Genomic DNA, 18,197 nt, shown 5'->3' on the forward strand with positions numbered 1-18,197 from the left:
ACCTCATGATGAGGTGGCTAATAGAAGTAGCAGTGTCAAAATTAATCAATAACTATAGTTTAGAACCATTGTTTAACTTAAAATTGTCAAAATTATCTGATTTCATTCTCACAACAATAATTATTCCCTAATTTCTGTAGTCTTACGTGAAAGCAGAAAAATGCATTTAATACTTAATGAAAAATAAAGTTTATTTTTATTTTTATTAATTGATAGAATAATCAATAGAATAGTCGATTCTAAAAATAGTTCATAGCAATATCCCTAAATAGAAGTGTTTTTTGTTAATTATTTAATTAAATTGTGATTTGGACCTAAGAGTTATCTGTACCAGCCACTCACAACCACACCTAGGGACAATTAAGACTATTCAATTAACCTACCATGCATGTTTTTTGGCATGTGGGAGGAAACCGGAGTACCCGAAGAAAACCTACACAGGCACGGGGAGAACATGCAAACTCCACCCAGGAAGGCCTGAGCCTGGAATCGAACTCATGACCTCTGCACTGGGAGGTGGATGTGCTAACCAGTCATCAACCATGCCACCCTCTTACAGTGTAGGATAAATGTTTGTAATGAGTGTGCGTTTTTTATGCATGTACATATAGTAAGCATGTGTATGAGACAAAGGACAGCATGTGTTTGTCTTTTGAGTGTGCAGAGAAGTCAGCAATTAACACCACAGTTCTCAGTAGCAAAGAAAGTGTGGAGGAAAAGAAGCAGCATTCAGCCAACAGGTTGTCTGCAGTAACGTGAAAAAAACTTAATTGTGAAGAGGGGCTTTTACTGTAATTTAAAAAAAGAAAAGAAAAAAGAAGCAGATGCTAAAGCGGTCTATTTTGGATTTGGTGTAATGTCAAGATTGTGTGAAAACTACTGTATAAGTAAAAATACACTTTTTATCTCACTCAAATTGAGAAATGCTGTTTCGCCAAAACTTTAGTTCTGCTGTATATTAATCGATCTAAAAAGACTATCAGCTCAGTGGCCGATCAATTGCCTTAATCCGCTTTGTGGACACTAATACCGTAATGCAATGCTACACTGAGAGGCAGCTAAAGAGCATTACTTAATCCTGAGCGGGAAGATTTTGTTTCTGTTTGCTATTGGCTCACCTCCCGCAGCCTACTCTCCAGCTCCAGCAGACGGGTCCTTTTGGTTTGCTCCTGCTGACTGATTTTCTCCAGATGTTCCTCTAGTTTGGCATTTTGAGCCTCAAGTTTGCCAGCCTGAGACTCCAAATAGAACTTTTGCTGTCGCAGCTCTGAGATCATCTCCTCTTGGGCTTTCCTAAATCAAACAAAACAAAACAAAAATCCAAAATGAATACCTTGTACTGTTTATCGAAAAAGAGATGAGACAATGTTACAGCTTCAATAATAAGGTGGTATCTTTCTAATTGTAATGTATTCCATTCAAATAAATACACAACATTTATTCAAAGATGAGTTGAAGTTGCATTTTCTCTGTAGCACCATGAGCCATGCCGCCTCATTAAAAAGATCCATCGGCTCGGGTGCACAAAGATTTAGAGAATTAAATGTACACTAATGAAGCCATTGGAGGCAGGAGGAAATGGCGTGAGTGTGGGTGGGGACCCTCATGAAAGTACAATGTGGGTAGAAAGAAGGTCTTGTTAACTCACATATTCTTCTGGGTGTAGATGCTGCTGTTAGCAGCCAGCTTGTTAGCCTCTGACAGCTCAGCAATGCGCTGCTCCAGGTTCTTCATCTTGGAATCCATGGCGTTAATGGTCTGCAGGAAGAGAGGAGACACAAAATGATGGTGCAAATAACATTAAAAAAATGACTCAGGAGAGTTCTGGCAAGCACACATTTTACCAGAAACATTTTGGGTGGAGGAAACAGAAGGTTTCACTCCAGTAAAATCCTCTTAGTTTCCGTTGAAGGTGTTGCTTGAATCTTCTCCTGTTAATGTCAGAAGATGAAAAGCTTCTTAACTGCCTCAATTCTACCACATTAACCAGATTAGGGCTTGAGCCCAGACGTTACAGTGCAAAATGATGTACAGTACAATTTAATCAGTCTTCAAAGTGTTCTTTCCAATAGAGCCAAAACCACTGTCACATATTGTGTATGGATGAATAAGAAAATATGTAGTAAATGCTGTCAGTTTTGAAAGGCATGTTCATAAACTTTCGTATATAAACATTCAAAATGTATACTGAACACATTAAAAGCTTTTTTCCTACCATTATTTACTGGAGTTACATTTACTTCTGGATTCCGAAAATGAGCCATTCCCAATCGGGTGTGAAATTAAAGGCAGTTCTCACAGTGACCATTTTAAATTCATTGCTATTTTTCTTACCGCTTTCTGCTCGCTGATAAGTTTGCAGTTCTCTCTTGACTCCTCCTCCTGCTGCGCTCTTCGAGCCTCGAGGGTCTCCTTGTCGGCTATGTCCACCTTCATTTGGGCTTCCAGAACCTTGATTAGACAGAGTCCGTGAACGCACACGACACAAAGTCTCCTGAGGTATTAGCTTTTGTTCCGAAGTTCATCCTGGAGAAAATACAGTATCTCAGCACCATAATAACACTACCTTTATTTTGTCTTCAAAAAGCCTCTCCTTTTGGACAAGCTGAGTTTCCATCCTTTGTGCTGTAGACTGGGCATCCCTCAGGTGGTCCTCCAGTTCCTGCAAAAGAAGGTTTAGGTTAGTTTATAATAACATAAAGTGTCAAATAAAGTACAATTTGCTAAAATGGATGATAATTAGGCAACAGCATGTTCACACACCAGTACAGAAGTGCATGCACAATCCTACTACAGCAGCAAATACACAACAAAAAGAAAATGGAGAAACTTGCATTGAAAAGTTGTAAATCCACAAAACGGCTGTAGCTGCGCCTGTTCATGATTTGATCGTTTAAATGCGATGGTCTAAATACTCAGTTGATAAGTTGCCATTTATAAGAGCCGAGCTAGCCAGCACATGCAGTGGCAAGTATGAGCTCTCAGTAAGAAGCGATGAAGATAACCAGAGATGGGCAGTTGGGTAAAATTAGGGGTGGAGTGGTGAAGCGTATTAAGGAAGTCTTATCTGTAGGTCTCTCACCAGGATCTTTTCAGCCATCTGCTGGATCTGCTGGGATTTGGTCTGAATGTCATCTTTCAGCTTATTCTCACGGCGCTCTACCATCTCCAGCCTCTTTACTTGGTTCTCCAGGGTCTTTCTGCCCTCCTGCTTACACACCAAAAACAAACAAAATGAGACATAATGTGAAGTGTATACGGCTGCAAAGTTTTGAAGAGGTGTAGAAGTTTAACTAACACCATGTGTCAAATACTTTACGGTAAGAAGACAAAGGTGCGTTTTGTCTAAAGTGGTACCTCTGTCTCTCTCAGGCGTCGTTTGAGTGTGTCACTGGAGTCGCTTTTGCCTCGCAAGCGTTCAAGGTCTCGTTCCAGCCGTTCTTTGGCCTGTCTGACATTCTGCAGCAGTTCAGTGGCTTCTGTGCTCGCTTTCACTGCCTAAGAGAGGTCACAAGGTTAAAGGCTATTTAGTGGATCTTTGACAGAGTTCCTGAAACTTGAACCAGACATTTGTACTAATTTTCCCAGTGTATCTGCAGAGCCTACTGCAATTGTCGGACTACCAGATACATTTGCATTTTGCCCATCCAGATTATAAAAACAGTTGCTCTCTCAAATATACAAAGAGCAATGCTTTACTCTAATCAATAAGAAACGTACCTTTGACAGTTTGTCCTGGAGCTCTTGAATTTTCACCTGTTGCTCAGCATTTGTCTTGAGAAGGAAATAAATGGTTAAATATAACTGCAACTGCAGCACTATGAATTTACAACACCCTATATCTCATTTTACCTTTTCCAGTTTGGAGAGAAGCTCCTCTACCTCTGCTTTACCCTGCTCTTTAGCCTGAAAACACAAAGAATGATTAAGTACACTTGATCTAAATTCCAATGATTACAGTGTAACAAGGCAAGAGAAGCAGCAATGTGTATTGTACAGTATACTGCACATTTTCTGGTTAGTGCACCTTCTGTATCCTTTGCTGGTACTCCACAGCCTTCCGTTTAAGTTCCTCGCTGGTTTGTCTTGAGTCTCTAAGTTCCGATTCGTAGAGGTCACTGCGGCGGCGTGCAGCAGACAGGTCCTCCTCCAGCTGCCTGATGGTCACTTGCATCTCCTCCAGCTGCGCATGGTACTCCTAAAATGATAAGTCCAGAACAGAAATCTCACGGAACTGCATCAATTGTGCAATCAGAGAGATGAAAAGTTTAGTTGACAATGGTAATGTCAAAAAGCATTCCTTTCATGTATGTTTATCATTGCACTTAAACAGCAGTTTGCCTCTTTTATGGACTGTAGGTCAGGGACGGCCAACTTAAATGATAGAGAGGGCCTCAAGTTTTTAAGCCATTTTAAATATGGACAAAATATGCGCTCTTAATATATTTAATTGTTTACAATGCATTCACAAAATGTGTATAAATAAGATCAATTATTCAATAACAAAATAACCACATAATACTGTGATTCCCCCTCCAGTGCAAAGGGCTGTTTTGCATCAAATTATCATTCAAAGACAGCACAAAACTGCTGAACATCAAACCAACATTAAGTTTAAGAACACATTTTGTGCATTTTTTTAAACAAAAATCAATTCACTCAGAATTTTAATATTATTGAGGTGAGCAATGTTTGTCCTGCATGCCATTCCAAATCCACCAAAATTATTAGGCCTATTCACATTGTAGTACACACCGGCCCCTGGTGTAAGCGCAACTAAGCTAGGTCTGCCATCTAATGGTGAATGATGATATTACAACTTAAAACTATAAAGTGGAACACTACTCTTCACGAGGGACACCAGAAAAACAGGGGGTTCGCTCCGCCCAGAAAAAGAAAAGAAAGTGTAATTTTTTTAGAAAATATTACACGAATAAGTGAATTTGCATATATGGCAAACTGCCAGTGTTAGAGGAAACATGTTTATAATTTCCCTCCCCCCCCGCCAGTTGCCCATACTTAATGTAGCTAAATAATTAATATATATAGTATGGTCGTTGTGTAGTTTTATACCCCTACAAACAAGAACTGCAATAAATAAACATATTAAAATACTGAAGTTAGACAGTAGAGAATTCCAATGCTTAGTGCACTGAGTAACCCTTATATACAGTACAAACTTATTGAATAATGACTCACCAAGTAAAGTACTTCTCTTTAGGGCTGTTACATTATAAGTTGGCGTTAAATGCTTTGTTGCTTTTATGCATCTGAACTGTGTGATAAAAACATTTCCGACTTGTTTGGAACAGCATGAAAACAAGTGAGCTGCTCTCCTGCTTTACAGACAAAGATGTGCTGACATTGTTTCGCTGTGCAGCGAGCTACAGAAGCTGCAGTGCACTGCAGCAACGATTGTTCATCCCCATAAAAAACAAATCAAAGGTAACATTAGAAAGGCTGATTAAATATTTTACATAATCTATAACATGGCTAATTGTTTAGTGAGGAGTCAAGCAGAAACACATTGTTGACATTTTATTTTATCTTGATAAATGATGACGTTTGATGATTTTTCTTCATAACTATGAGGGTATTCAAAAAAATGTGTATTTCACGATTCACAGTTAAATGTGTCAAGTATTCTCTTAACCTAAATGTGGAATCGTTGTGGCCACCTTCCCCAGGAGACAACTGTAGGTAAGCATCATGATTAATGATCAAAGTCTCCATTTTGATACCTTGCAGGGATGCCATCTGCAGGGATAACCTTCGCGATTACAGTAAGCAGAACAAGGGAATCCTCAGAGGTGATCCCTGCCTGAGCATTGCTGACAAGGTGCATCACTGCACTGCTACTTCAGCCATTTCATTATTACAGGTAAAGACAAACATTGATTTCCCACATGGATGGACAGGTTGATGAATGTGACAGATTTTCCCTTTTAGTCAGTCATCTTTTAACTGTTGTCTTAGCCAGCCCAGAAAACAGAATCGCAAGCCTATACTAATGACGAGAAAAGGGATGATGTGACTACTATACATACTTGCTCCTTAATTTCCTGCAGCTTGTTGCTCTGTTCGCGGATGTCATGCAGCAGCTGCATAGCTTTGTCATCTTCTTCAGAGACTTCCACGCGCGCCTCCTCGAGGCTCCGCTTTAGGCTCTGCAAACACAGCATATGCAAGGATCACGGCTCAAAGTAATATTTATTTGGTACAGGGCACCATAGTAGTACACCGTTTTGTAAAATAACTTTCAGAGAGCATGGTTTGGTTTTAAGGTTTCATTTGAGTTCCCTCTGTATTTGATAAGTAATGATGGAGGACTGCGCTTGACTTGAAAAGTGATGTGTTTGCCACTCAAAGGCTGAAACATCAAGATCCAAGAGCTTTCTTTATGTAAACATTCATATTAAAATGACTTCTGGAAATCCGAAAGATTTTACTGAGGTAATTGGAGTTTTTGGGAGGACATATCAGAAGATGTCTGTGTAGCACACAAATGTCTGGAGGGATTCTCTCACATCTACAGAAACATCGTTGTGTGCTGTATGACTCACACTGCACTCCGTAATGTAGGTGGCGAGGTCTTGCTCGAGGATGCTCCTCTGAGTCTCAGAGGCTTTCAGCTCCACATCTTTCTGGTGGAGCACTGACTCTAGATCAGTCATTTTGCGTTGGAACCTGGAGATTTCCTGCTCCATCTGAATACATGACAGGTTCAGTAAATAAAGCCCTGTATTGATAGATTTAAAAGTATCATTGTGTTCAGCTGGAGACACTTTGGCAGTACTTGTGTACAAATACAAATGCTTATGAATTCTGCATGCCTCTTTGTGTGACCTTGTGAAGCTGCAGCTGCCCAGCATGCGCTGTGTTCAGTTCCCATGTAAGTAAATCAAAACAAAGCGGTTTAGGGTGTCTAGAGGGGGTACTACTGAGTTATAACCCGACTTATAGCTGATAAAAGCCACTTTGGAAGAAGAGTGTCTCCATTTATAGGGGGGCTGACCGACAATAAACAGAAAAGAAGCCATAAACACCAATGCTTGGAGGGGTATCATTTTTGGGATTGCCCCAGTCTATCCTGCTGCCTTGTTAGAAGGTGAAATGACTGCAGCCCTTCAGAGTTTACAGGGGGGCTTTCAGATTGCATTCACGCGTGAAAACTACAGTATACTGTGCACTAAAATGTGGTGGTTTGAAGCAGCAAAAGGTCACATTTATTTATCAACCATTTGCAAATGTTTCACGAAACAGCTCTCATTTAAAAAAAAAAGAAAGAAAAGAAAAGAAAGAAAGAATAAAAAAATCTCAGGAAAACTGTACCGGATCAGTGTTGCACTACTTTTTTTTTTTGTGTGCAAATAAACTGAAATTATGCTATTACGCAGCACTGTATCAGTAACCGTTAAAAGCCACCAGAAATAATCACTGGATTTGATTTCCTACTGGTAATGTGTCGGGTGATTTCATATGTTTTCAAATGAGTAAATGTTGTTTGTTTTGCAACCAAGCACATCTGATTTCACATGGGGGGATATTTAAAAAAGTATCACACTTTGTGCTTTCGGCTTTTCAGAGATGTATCTTAAAATAAGCATGTATTGTTTAAGGCTAAGTGTTTATAAAACAAGAAAATTAATGGGAACACCTCAGCAAAAATAATGGTTTAGGTACCTTATGTACCTGTACAAATTATTAGAATGGTACCAGCAGCAAAAGTCTCACCTTGTGACATTTGTCTTGGGTTTCTTGTAATTCCTTGCTTTTAAGGTGGAGCTTCTTTTCCATTGAGTTGGTCTTAGCAGGAGAGTTGAGGCCTGCAGACACTGCCCTAGAGTCAACAAAACCAAAAGAATAAAAAGCAAAGGCAAAATCAAATCAACAACACATGAGCAGACCAAACATAAATATTACATGGGGGCTAGTGGTGTATAATACACGGCTAAAATATAAATCACACGGCAAACAGAAACATTTCCAAAGAAGTTGAATTAAGTCAAGTCATAACGTATGCAAATGGTAAATGTTATAGTTAAATAGCACTTTTATCTATCTACATCATACTGACATACTCTGAAATGAGCAACAAGTCTTAAAGAAAACACATTCATCACCATTTACTAGGCGTGTTCCATCCAGCCGATATTGATTCAAATTTTCTAGAATTGCGAAATTAAACCTTATTGCATTGCAAACACTAGAGAGAGAGGGGGGAAAAAAGGTCAAATATGCACAAAAAAATTCATTGTTTTGGGGTTATGGTTTCCCGTACCGGTAAAAAGAAAATGTGAATTTTGGCTATGGAAACAAACAGGTTTTGCGAATAAACGATGACATATCGCACATTTTGACCGGCTATTTCGTCACATGTACACGTATTGTTTGGAGTGGCGAAGACATTTAGATATTTGTGGAATATATATATTTTTTAAGTGATCTTTAATCTTTTGGTAAATTAACAAACTAAAAATTTTAAATATTTGGATAGAAACCCCATTTTTATCACAGTAACTCTCAAAGTATGGTATGGGAAACACTAGAGAGTACATGGGCTCCCTCTAGTGAAAGAATCACTGCCTAAGTACGGTTCAGTTGTATTTATATTATATTAAGTTAAATACATTACAGAATTTACCAGTAAACATTTAATTAGGTATATTTTTATTTAACTTTTGTGTGCAGTAAATGATTGAATCATAGTTCAAACTGGGGTTTTCTCCCATAGTAAAGCACAGTGTTAATGTTCAAACTGTACATAATGTTTTAGTGGCTTTTATTAACATTAAATATGTTTTAGGAATAATACATACCCTGACCTGTGCCCTATATAGCTAAGTAGTTGTACTTTTACTTTTTTTGTTTTCTATACATGTAAGTGTGTTTACTTTTTCATAGCAGTGTATTTGCTCACCTCCTAGAAATACTGTGACTGTAACTTTGATATACCCATATAACCAGACTGCTGCAATATTAGCTAAATATGTTGTGGCTTGTTTGCAACCTTGTTTGTTAACCCTAACCCTACACACAGACAGCGGTGTTGAGGTACACCACTTAATCAATCGGGGGATGGATTGAAGTGAGGCCACATAAATCATAATTATCCAGTAACAAGACATTTTGGACAACTTTGTACAAACAGTGTGGATAAGGCCCATTTCCAGGCTGATTGGTGAACAGTTTGAATGGAAGAAAAAAAGTTGGCAGAGTTGGCAAACATAATGAATCATACATTGACCATTTTATCTGAGAGATGATATATTAGAGATCTGGCAATTAGTTAGGCGCGGTGGTGTCAAAGTCCGTTACTCGGGGGCATAAGTCCTGTATGTTTTAGAGGTTTCCCACGTTCAACACAGCTGATTCTTATTTAAGCTCATCATCAAGCTCTGCAGGAGCCTGATAATGATCCTGATCATTGAATCGGGTGTGTTGGAGTAGAGAAACCTCAAAAACATGCAGGACTCTGACCACTTGAAAACTCAGTTAATCTCTTCAATCATCAGGGATTATTCCCTGTGGGGCCATGAAAGCTCTCACCATGGCCATCTTGGCTGGGTTCATTCATAGCAATTTGACCTGATGGTCCATTTAATTTGAGCTCTCAATTTAAATGTTGGGTCGTTAGCACAAATAATGGCAAAGAAGATTTACAGAAAATAAAACTGTGAACAAAAAGAAAAAAATCCCCAGTCAAACACACAGTGTATTTTATGAATTTGAGACATGCCGCATCTGGGATTTTGTTGAATTGTACTGAGTAGACACGTCAGACACAACAAAACAAAACAAAAATGACAACAAAAGAAGGATTCTACAAACCCCCAAACCACATTATTAGCTAATATCATTATGCCCAGCATTCTTGGGCTTAATTCTCTTTCTTTTCTTTTTTTTCCATTGGGAGTCTATAGGCATATGCGTGCGCCCACACACTAATGTGACACATCCTAGGAGCGCCTATCTCCACTTAATCAACTAGAGCAAAAGATATGAGTAGTTTACAGAAGAAGACAAAACATGACTGCTGGTGAAACGGCAAAGGAAAGAGACATTTTAAGATGAAGAAAATAAGATGAGGCAATGAGAACAGTAAAGATGGGGGTAGGGAATTGGGGGAGGAAAAACACACCACGGTGGTCACCATAGAAATAGATGCTCTCCCCCAATCTGAGCTCTCATCCCTTTTGCTGTCTAATCTGCTAGCGCCTTTTCCTTCCTTTCTGTTACTGCAGCTGTCATGATCCGCAGTCTCCAGCACGATCAAGCTGGCACAGGGCTGCTATAATCAAACACGTCCGTTTGGATTATTACCACAGGTTAAGTAGTCAAACAGCATCAGGGATAATTATGGTCCCAAAACCCATGCTGTATTCAGGATGCCATTAAGCAGCATAATAACAGTAGAGAGGGCGGGAATGTTGCTGTGTGTGTGTGTGTGCGTTCATGTGTGTGTGGGGTTCCACCTCTCAGCGAACCTCATTGACACACTCAGCTGCATACCAATCAGCACCGATGGCAAGACAACACCAGTTTACAGCCTCTGACCCGTGAATTTGCACTCCCTGGGTATCGTATCAACGACATGTGCTCTCAAGACAGAGAAAAAACAAGAATCGCAGAAAAGGAACAAACACATGCAGATTAAGTGACTACCCCTCATGTTTATTCTGTCTTGCACAGCATATGGCAAAACCCATTTTGGTCTCAACAGGCGCAACACTAATGAAAAGCCAAGTTCCCAGTCATGTGAAACCATGCTACCTGAAATTTGTTGTCAAGGTAATGAGAAATGTGGAGGCACAGCAACAGCCAATGGTGGTATGAAGTCTTCAATTAACAAAGGTGTATTAGATAAACATATGTGAGAGGTCCACAAAATAAAATAGGGGTGTGCAAAGAAATATAAAAAATCCAAACAGTGCGTAATAAACAAATTTAACTTACTCAGATTTGCCCAATGTTGTCAGTGCTCTGCTGAAGAACCATCCTAGAAAGGGGAGATCCTTGCCCTGGAAGCCCACAGGGGGAGCTCCTCGCTTGGATGCTGAGGCTGGCCGGGGGGCTGCCTGCTCCGGCTCCTCAAAATTAGAGGTGTCATCTTCGGCGTGCAACGCAGGAACAAAAGGTGGGAGAACTGTCGGGGCAAGAATAAGAGTCGGGAGTGAAAAAGGGAAATGTTTTCAGAGGCAGAGAGGCTAGTTAAAAAAGGGGGTTGGGGGGAGACAGAGGAGGGAAGACGGAGGGGAGGAGGAACCTCGCCAAGCGGTGTGCGCCGAGAGTGCGGTAAGTCGCACGTTGATGCACATGCTGCCTCTGTCCCTCCCTCCTCACACTCCCTCACTCTCTCTCATGCTCACTGCAGCAGAGCAAGCGTCTCACCTTAAAGCAGATCTGAAGCATAAAGCTCGATCTGCAGCAATTTCTAAATACATAGGGAGACATTCTACATTCATGTATGTGTTATTTTATACTGTTTATTAATCATTCAATTTTAAAACTATCAAAACAAAATGGTAGTACATTTTCCATTGCCGCATAAAGCTAAATGATCATTCTAAACATTGCCTCATAGTCTGCAGATTAAAATTCAAATTCAGCAAAGATGAGAATGTTTGAGAACAAGGGGGGGGGGGGGCGCATATCAATTTGATAAGAACGTCAGAACATCAAAAATAACTGTTGATTCATCTCAAAATGTGAGGTAATCCAAACGGTGTATACACACTTGGGAATCACAGCATTGTTGTGCATTCTAATGTGACCGGACATGAATGAAAATGTTTCTCAATGTTATGTGTGATTTTGTCACAGATGCTCAGCTGAAAATGTCAACCTCTTCAACGTCTCTCTCTGTTATCCAAAGCAGCATTATGTTCTGATGCCAATGCAATCATGCATTGATTTTTTGTTAACTCAATAAGAAAACTTGATGGACTTAATTCCCTTGGCTTTTCTTCTTTGCCTCTTCCACCTCCTAATTTCCTCCTTGGGACAAAGATGGATCTTTGCCAACAGCTAGCAATGCAATGTCTGTTGTTAGTGAGTAAACTTGAGCACAACAGAACAAACACCTCGATTTTCAATATTTGATGACCACTCGCACTCACGCATCATACATTGATCCATTTTCTATATAGCCTGTCCTCATTAGGGATGTGGGTGAGATGGAGCATATCCCATCTGAATTTAGGTGGGAGACGGCAAATAAACTGGCATGTTCTCCAACCAAACAGCCACTTGTACTCACATTCAGACCCATGGGAAATTTTGAGTATTCAATGATGCTGAATTTTCCTAAAGAGAACCCACACAAGCACAGGGAGAACATACTGTACAAACTTCACACATGAAAGCCTGAGCTGAGATTCGAACTCCAAACCTTAGAAATGTGAGGCAGATGTATAACTTCTTCTGAGTAATACATTTGATTTCATTTGGGGCGAAAATACAAAAGTAGGGCTTGACCGGAATGGATTTCTTAAAGCTGGTGCCATGTCCAATATTTGGCAGAAAAAAAATTCCGTCCATTACGTTCTTCACTTCCTGCCCATACCTACCGAGCAGCATTTACTGTTTCATGAGAAAATAAGATTATATTGGTGTTTAATCAGCAAATCTCTTTATTATTATTATTATGAAATGGCCTATTATTGGCAGATAGAATTGGCCGGCCGATTAACTGGTCGGGCCCTATTGGAAAGCAACAGATTGTCAGGGGAGATCTCATGCTCACCTTGTCGTAAGTTGTTCCAATCGACTTTGGAAAAAAATGAGTGGCATCTGAGTCCCTGGAATCCCAGACGTTCTTTAGCTCCACAAAGCAAACTAAGCACCAGGTCAACAAAATGTTTACTGGCACGCGGCTCTTCTGGAATCTTCAGAAAATGCTAAAAGCAGACAACAGACACATAGATATTTAGACAAATATACATACATATGTGCATACTGTAGTGTATACAGTGTTCCCTCCCTTTTCACGGGTGTTACGTTCCACGTCCGCGCTGCAATAGGTAAAATTTAGCAAAGTAGGACGTTTAAAAAAAAGTTGCTTTCCCCCCTCCCCAATTACGCTAATACTTGTCTCTCACCTTAATGAGCTCTTCTTGCAATTGCACATGAGGAATGAAACACACTTGTGTATGATTAACTGCATCTGTTCTAAAAATAGCTCACCACAGACGGGACACTGACTTGCTAAGAATAATTAAAAGATAAAATGCCAATAAAAAAAACACTTTAAGGAGAACTAGGAGATGTAGTCCAAATCACTAGTCAATAAACAAAGTAAAAGGCTTGTCCCAATACTTTAGTCTTTTTGGCCAATACTGGAGTGTTTCCAAATGTTAAGAACCTGGAAGTTGAGAATGTTGTGGATGGTCCGTGTTGAAGTGCCATCAGAGAAAGGCAGCTTGGAATAGATCATGTCATAGGCAATAATCCCGAGGGACCACCAGTCACACTCCACGCCGTAGGTGCTGTGAAGGCCCCCGTTCATGGCTGCTAATACCTCAGGGGAGAGGAAGTCTTGGGTTCCCACGGGCACCGTGGGAGTGGCCACCTGGAAGAAGATAAATCAAACACAATGATGCACCCATCAACAAAAGAGTCATTAATATAGACAGCAAATCCACTCACCGTTTTGTTAGCTGTGAGCCTAGCAGCTGATCCAAAATCTGCCAGTTTAATGTGACCAGTTCGATCGATGACAACGTTCTCGGGCTTGACATCTCTGCAAGTGGTTATGTTAGAAGAGATTGTTTAAGGACATAAACATTGTGATTTCTAACATTATTACTACTATTCATGCTAAGGGCATTTTTTGTCAGTGAGGTGAATGGGTATCTTTAACAACAAGAACGTTGAGATTCTCAGGTTGTGTCAAATTATATATATAAATATATATATATATTTTTTTTCTTCTTATATTCTTGTCTCATTTCTAGCCAGACGATACCCATTTAATAATAACTGCTACTACAGCCTCGTCACATTTATCACACAGTACCTCACCTGTGGACATAGCCCAGCTGGTGGACAGCATGAATGGCCTCTACCAGTTCGGCCAAATAGAACTGGGCCATGGACTCGTCAAACTGATCCTCGTATCGGTTGAGCAGTGACAGGAGGTCGCCACCTGGCAAGTACTCCATTGCCTAACACATAATTGTGTGCAGTCAGAAAACAAATAAATACCAGTGGGACGGGTATTTGGGTCTGGTTTGTTTGTGACTAAAATATGCAGCTATCACATGTCGAGGATGCATCTCTAAATGCCCATAAGCGGCACTATATTTAGAAAAACAGGCAACAGTAGAACCATGTGTGTGATCAAAAAAAATTTCTGTTTAGGATTATAGGGTGCATTTCATTATACATTATGTAACATCAGATGTGGTAGCAGATTATCTGTGACACTGCAGTCAAATTGTTCTTGAACTAAAATGCCCCAAAGGGCCAATCATTGCATAGTGAGCCTTTCAGTGATCATAAGCATCAAGCCAGTAAAAAAAAAAAAAAAAGTCTTTACGTTAGCAAGCATAAATCTAAATGCGGCTCTCCATCTCTAGCCTCTGTTGTCTGCAAGCGGAGATGAAAGGCTTTTGTTCAGGCTGATTTCAGCTATAAGGCGGCAACCATTATAGCCATAACAGATGAGAGCCCCTGGTGCATGAATGGTCGGCAAGTCTGAATGAGCGGGAGCATTTTGCTGTGTTACCTAGCAACAGGGAGACTGGGAGCCTCTCTAACACGCGAATAGAGATGGATGCTTTGTATTTTCCCCCATGCTCTGCTGGGGAGCAGGGTGAGACAGAGGGGCAGTAAAGAAAATGCACAAGGGGAGAATGGAGGCAGACATGATGAACACGTGAAGGCTCCCTTGTCTTAACAGTGTCAACAGTTCTGATAGGGATTACAATATTGAAAAATACTGGTCAATAGCACTCACTTTATTCAGTATTGTCAATCAATCCAATAGCTACATTATTGGTAATTTTGCCAATCAGTAAAAATTGCTACACGTTAGGCCCTGGTCTAATCAGCTTCACTGACATTACTACATTTTTTTCAAACATCATAATTGTTTTAATCTTAAAGGAAATAAATGTTCCTATATGTCTAGGCCATGAGAACGTTTTTTTTAATGTTAAAAAAAAAAAGGTTTATGTTACATTTTCAAGAGGACTATTTCTGTCCTCCAACACGAAAGAAAGCATCGCCTCTTTTAACAAGTTGCTCTCGCAGCACTGTGACTGCACACTTCAGGTTCTTTCCCGGAACAACTCATGTATTATTCTGACTGATCTCACTGTTCTATTAGATTCACGTACTGGAACTCAAGAAAAATGGAAAAGTAGTAACCTTCACAAAAGCATTACAAGTACATTCTGATACACCATGTGGACATGCAAATGAAGTTTTGTGCAAAACTACTTTTTTACTGTTAACAAGATCAAATTTGTTCTATCAGGTACTATATTGATAGAACTCTCCATTATCACGGAACTCAACTAGCGCTTCAACTAGCTCAGCTATTGGGAGGTGGGGGTTACCCAAGAGATTTATTAGTCTGGTCGTTGTTTTGACTGCCCAACAGTGTACGTGGCTTAATGTTACATAACTATTCATGTAAATTGAATTGAAAATGAACTGCATGTGAATGTTATTCTGTTCATACTCACAGACGGGGGAGAAAGATGGAAAAAATGAATACAAAGAAGTATGGCCTAATGACAGAACAGTGTCGCCTAAAATGTTCTTTGCTCGATCATTAACTCACACACAGTCCATTGCCTGATGATTTTGTCAAGGTTCAATTAACCTTGAATTGCATCTGAATTAGCGAATTCAGTGAAATGGTAATAGTTATAAAAACAGCTGTGATAGTTGTAGAAGAAGAGGGTAAAAATACACTCTCACCAAATAGATGTGTTCATCATCCTGGAAAGCACAGAAGAGCTCGGGGATCCAGGGACTGCAGTTCAAAGACAGAATTCTCCGCTCCTCTTCATGAAAAACCACCTGAATCAAATGGTGTACAGAATATGCTAAAAAAAAATGACATGTTCATTTCAATAGGTTTAAATGAAATGTAAAACCTTTAATATCGTATAATGCCACCTTTTCCTGTGGAGGTTCGATTTAATGTTTCAATAATAGACATTTGTTGCCTGAACAAGACATTTCTTGAACATTACATTATAAGTTGTTGCTCATTTATTGCTCACTTCTCTTTTCTTCCTGTCAAAACTCATGTACTATTCTGTCTGTGAGCTGTCGTGTTAGTCACATGCTGTGAAATGATGTACCCACATTTTAAGTGCTCGACTCGACAGCATCCTCCAGTGGGATTTTCTTTGACTGCAACAATTGTGCAAAGTCACAACTACTGCATTTTTTTGTCTTCAAATATTCCAAACAAACCTTGCACATCTAAATGTCAAAATCTAAACTATCGGTAATTATATTCATTTTTATTTGCCTCATAAACTTTAACAACTACTTCAGTCAAATAAAGGCTGTTTCAAGACTTCTAAGTTCTAATTACAAAACACATTTTCCCATAGGAAATATGAAATAAATTAAGGGTGTGAATTGCCTAGTACCTGGCGATTCGATTTGTATCACGATTCGAATCACGATTCATAGGGCACAATTCGATTCGATACCGATTAATCCCGATGCAGATCTATAAATTATTGCAATTTTTTTCTCAAATTTAGAAAATACTAATCAGTAAACTTCTACATGTAAACTGTAAGATTTGTATGAAAATGTATTTATCTGAAAATTAAGGCTTATAACTGAGCCACTGCATTTAACAAACAGGTTGCAGTCTGTTTCATGTTTGAACAGCACTGAAATAAAATATTAAGGCTTAATGTTCCATTAATATAACATTCTTCCATGCTTAATGTGTGAATCCTAACCCTAAGTAAGACGTTTTGTTGAATATTCCCATGAAAAATTGGATGTTTTAAAATCGATCCGGCCGCATATTGAATAGATTCGAGAATTGCGCGCTGTAATATCGCAATATATTGCCGAATCGCTTTTTTTCTAACACCTCTAAAATAAATGTATTTGAAGCAAGTCTAAAGAGCATTTTTTATTTCTTCACTGTCATATAAAGATAATTAAATGTATAATACTATAACTACAATTAAAACTATACTATAAAAATTTTTAGCAAAAATATCAACACCCGGTGTTTTAATTACATGTAGTTTTTCAATGTTTAATTTGGTAAGTCAAATGTAAGACTCCCATTTGAGTACTGTATATACCATTCAATAATTTTTTTATCAAATGGCTGAGTGGAATGAATATTTACACGATTGCAAATTTATAGTGTGTACCCCAAAATTCCCACTGTGGTCTCCCCCCCCCCCCCCAAAAAAGTATTCAAAATAATGCTCTATTAGGGCGAAAATTCATTATTTTTGGTGTGTACTCATACTTTGAGAATGCCTGAAAGTCATGACTGAGAGAGAGTGTGTGAATGTGGATACTGTTATTTATTGCTTTATCTGCATTGCTGGACTTATTAAAGCCTTGCTTATTGCTCATATGGATGATTTGATTTCAATTTTCAAATGTTGCAGCAAGTTCTTTCTGTTTCTGTGATGAATCATTCCACTCTCCCTCCTTGCTGTCACTGACACCCGTCTGTGGTGGCGTCACAAAAAGAAAGCAAAATACATAGGACGATGGCTTGAAAATCTTGAAAGTTTGGTTTGATTTTTGAAGCATTTTTCCAGAAAATTGCACCTCTAAAGCTTGTTGACATTTTACTTCTATGTTCTATTGTATTTTTTCCTCATTATACCTGAAGGAATTACTTTAAACAATACTATGAATAATATATTTATCAAACAAAGCATTTTGTTGTGAGGTGCGTAGCGCGAGCTAGTAGCTTAATTATTACCTTTTAAGAAAACATTCATGCTTCCTAGAAGAAAAATGACAACAAAAAATATTCATCCCTCTTGCCATACTGTGAGTCACCATCCTTAATGCTACTAACAACATCCTTCAACACGGCAGTGAAAGAAAGGTTGACAATTTCCTGTACTAATGATGGTGTTTCCCATTGAAACTTTAGAGGCCACTGAAAAAACTGAGGATCAGTGATTATGATTTTTATAAACAATTTTGAAAATTGAGCCAAGAGCATTTTGTCTTGA

General features: G+C 39.1%; 1 protein-coding gene across 7 annotated transcripts in view; it reads right to left on the reverse strand.

Annotated features, from left to right (window-relative positions):
- cita (citron rho-interacting serine/threonine kinase a) overlaps positions 1-18,197 on the reverse strand; it is a 42,129-nt gene that overhangs the window by 22,759 nt on the left and 1,173 nt on the right. For 4 of the 7 annotated variants that reach the window (XM_086087230.1, XM_086087227.1, XM_086087228.1 and 1 more), the window contains exons 4-21: positions 15,931-16,032; positions 14,023-14,165; positions 13,648-13,741; positions 13,364-13,570; positions 12,746-12,899; positions 10,957-11,146; positions 7,735-7,840; positions 6,564-6,707; positions 6,048-6,167; positions 4,028-4,198; positions 3,853-3,906; positions 3,721-3,774; positions 3,358-3,498; positions 3,083-3,211; positions 2,567-2,662; positions 2,335-2,451; positions 1,649-1,758; positions 1,119-1,293 (exon numbers count right to left, since the gene is read on the reverse strand). In XM_086087230.1, the coding sequence (XP_085943356.1) occupies positions 1,119-1,293; positions 1,649-1,758; positions 2,335-2,451; positions 2,567-2,662; positions 3,083-3,211; positions 3,358-3,498; positions 3,721-3,774; positions 3,853-3,906; positions 4,028-4,198; positions 6,048-6,167; positions 6,564-6,707; positions 7,735-7,840; positions 10,957-11,146; positions 12,746-12,899; positions 13,364-13,570; positions 13,648-13,741; positions 14,023-14,165; positions 15,931-16,032 (2,307 nt within the window). The remainder of the gene's footprint in view (positions 1-1,118; positions 1,294-1,648; positions 1,759-2,334; positions 2,452-2,566; positions 2,663-3,082; positions 3,212-3,357; positions 3,499-3,720; positions 3,775-3,852; positions 3,907-4,027; positions 4,199-6,047; positions 6,168-6,563; positions 6,708-7,734; positions 7,841-10,956; positions 11,147-12,745; positions 12,900-13,363; positions 13,571-13,647; positions 13,742-14,022; positions 14,166-15,930; positions 16,033-18,197) is intronic. The other 3 variants (XM_086087231.1, XM_086087232.1, XM_086087226.1) reach the window with 1 other exon arrangement.

This window comes from Leptonotus elevatus, chromosome 10 (genome assembly GCF_054856555.1).
Source record: "Leptonotus elevatus isolate MCC_2025b chromosome 10, RoL_Lele_1.0, whole genome shotgun sequence".
NCBI classification, from domain to species: Eukaryota; Metazoa; Chordata; class Actinopteri; order Syngnathiformes; family Syngnathidae; genus Leptonotus; species Leptonotus elevatus.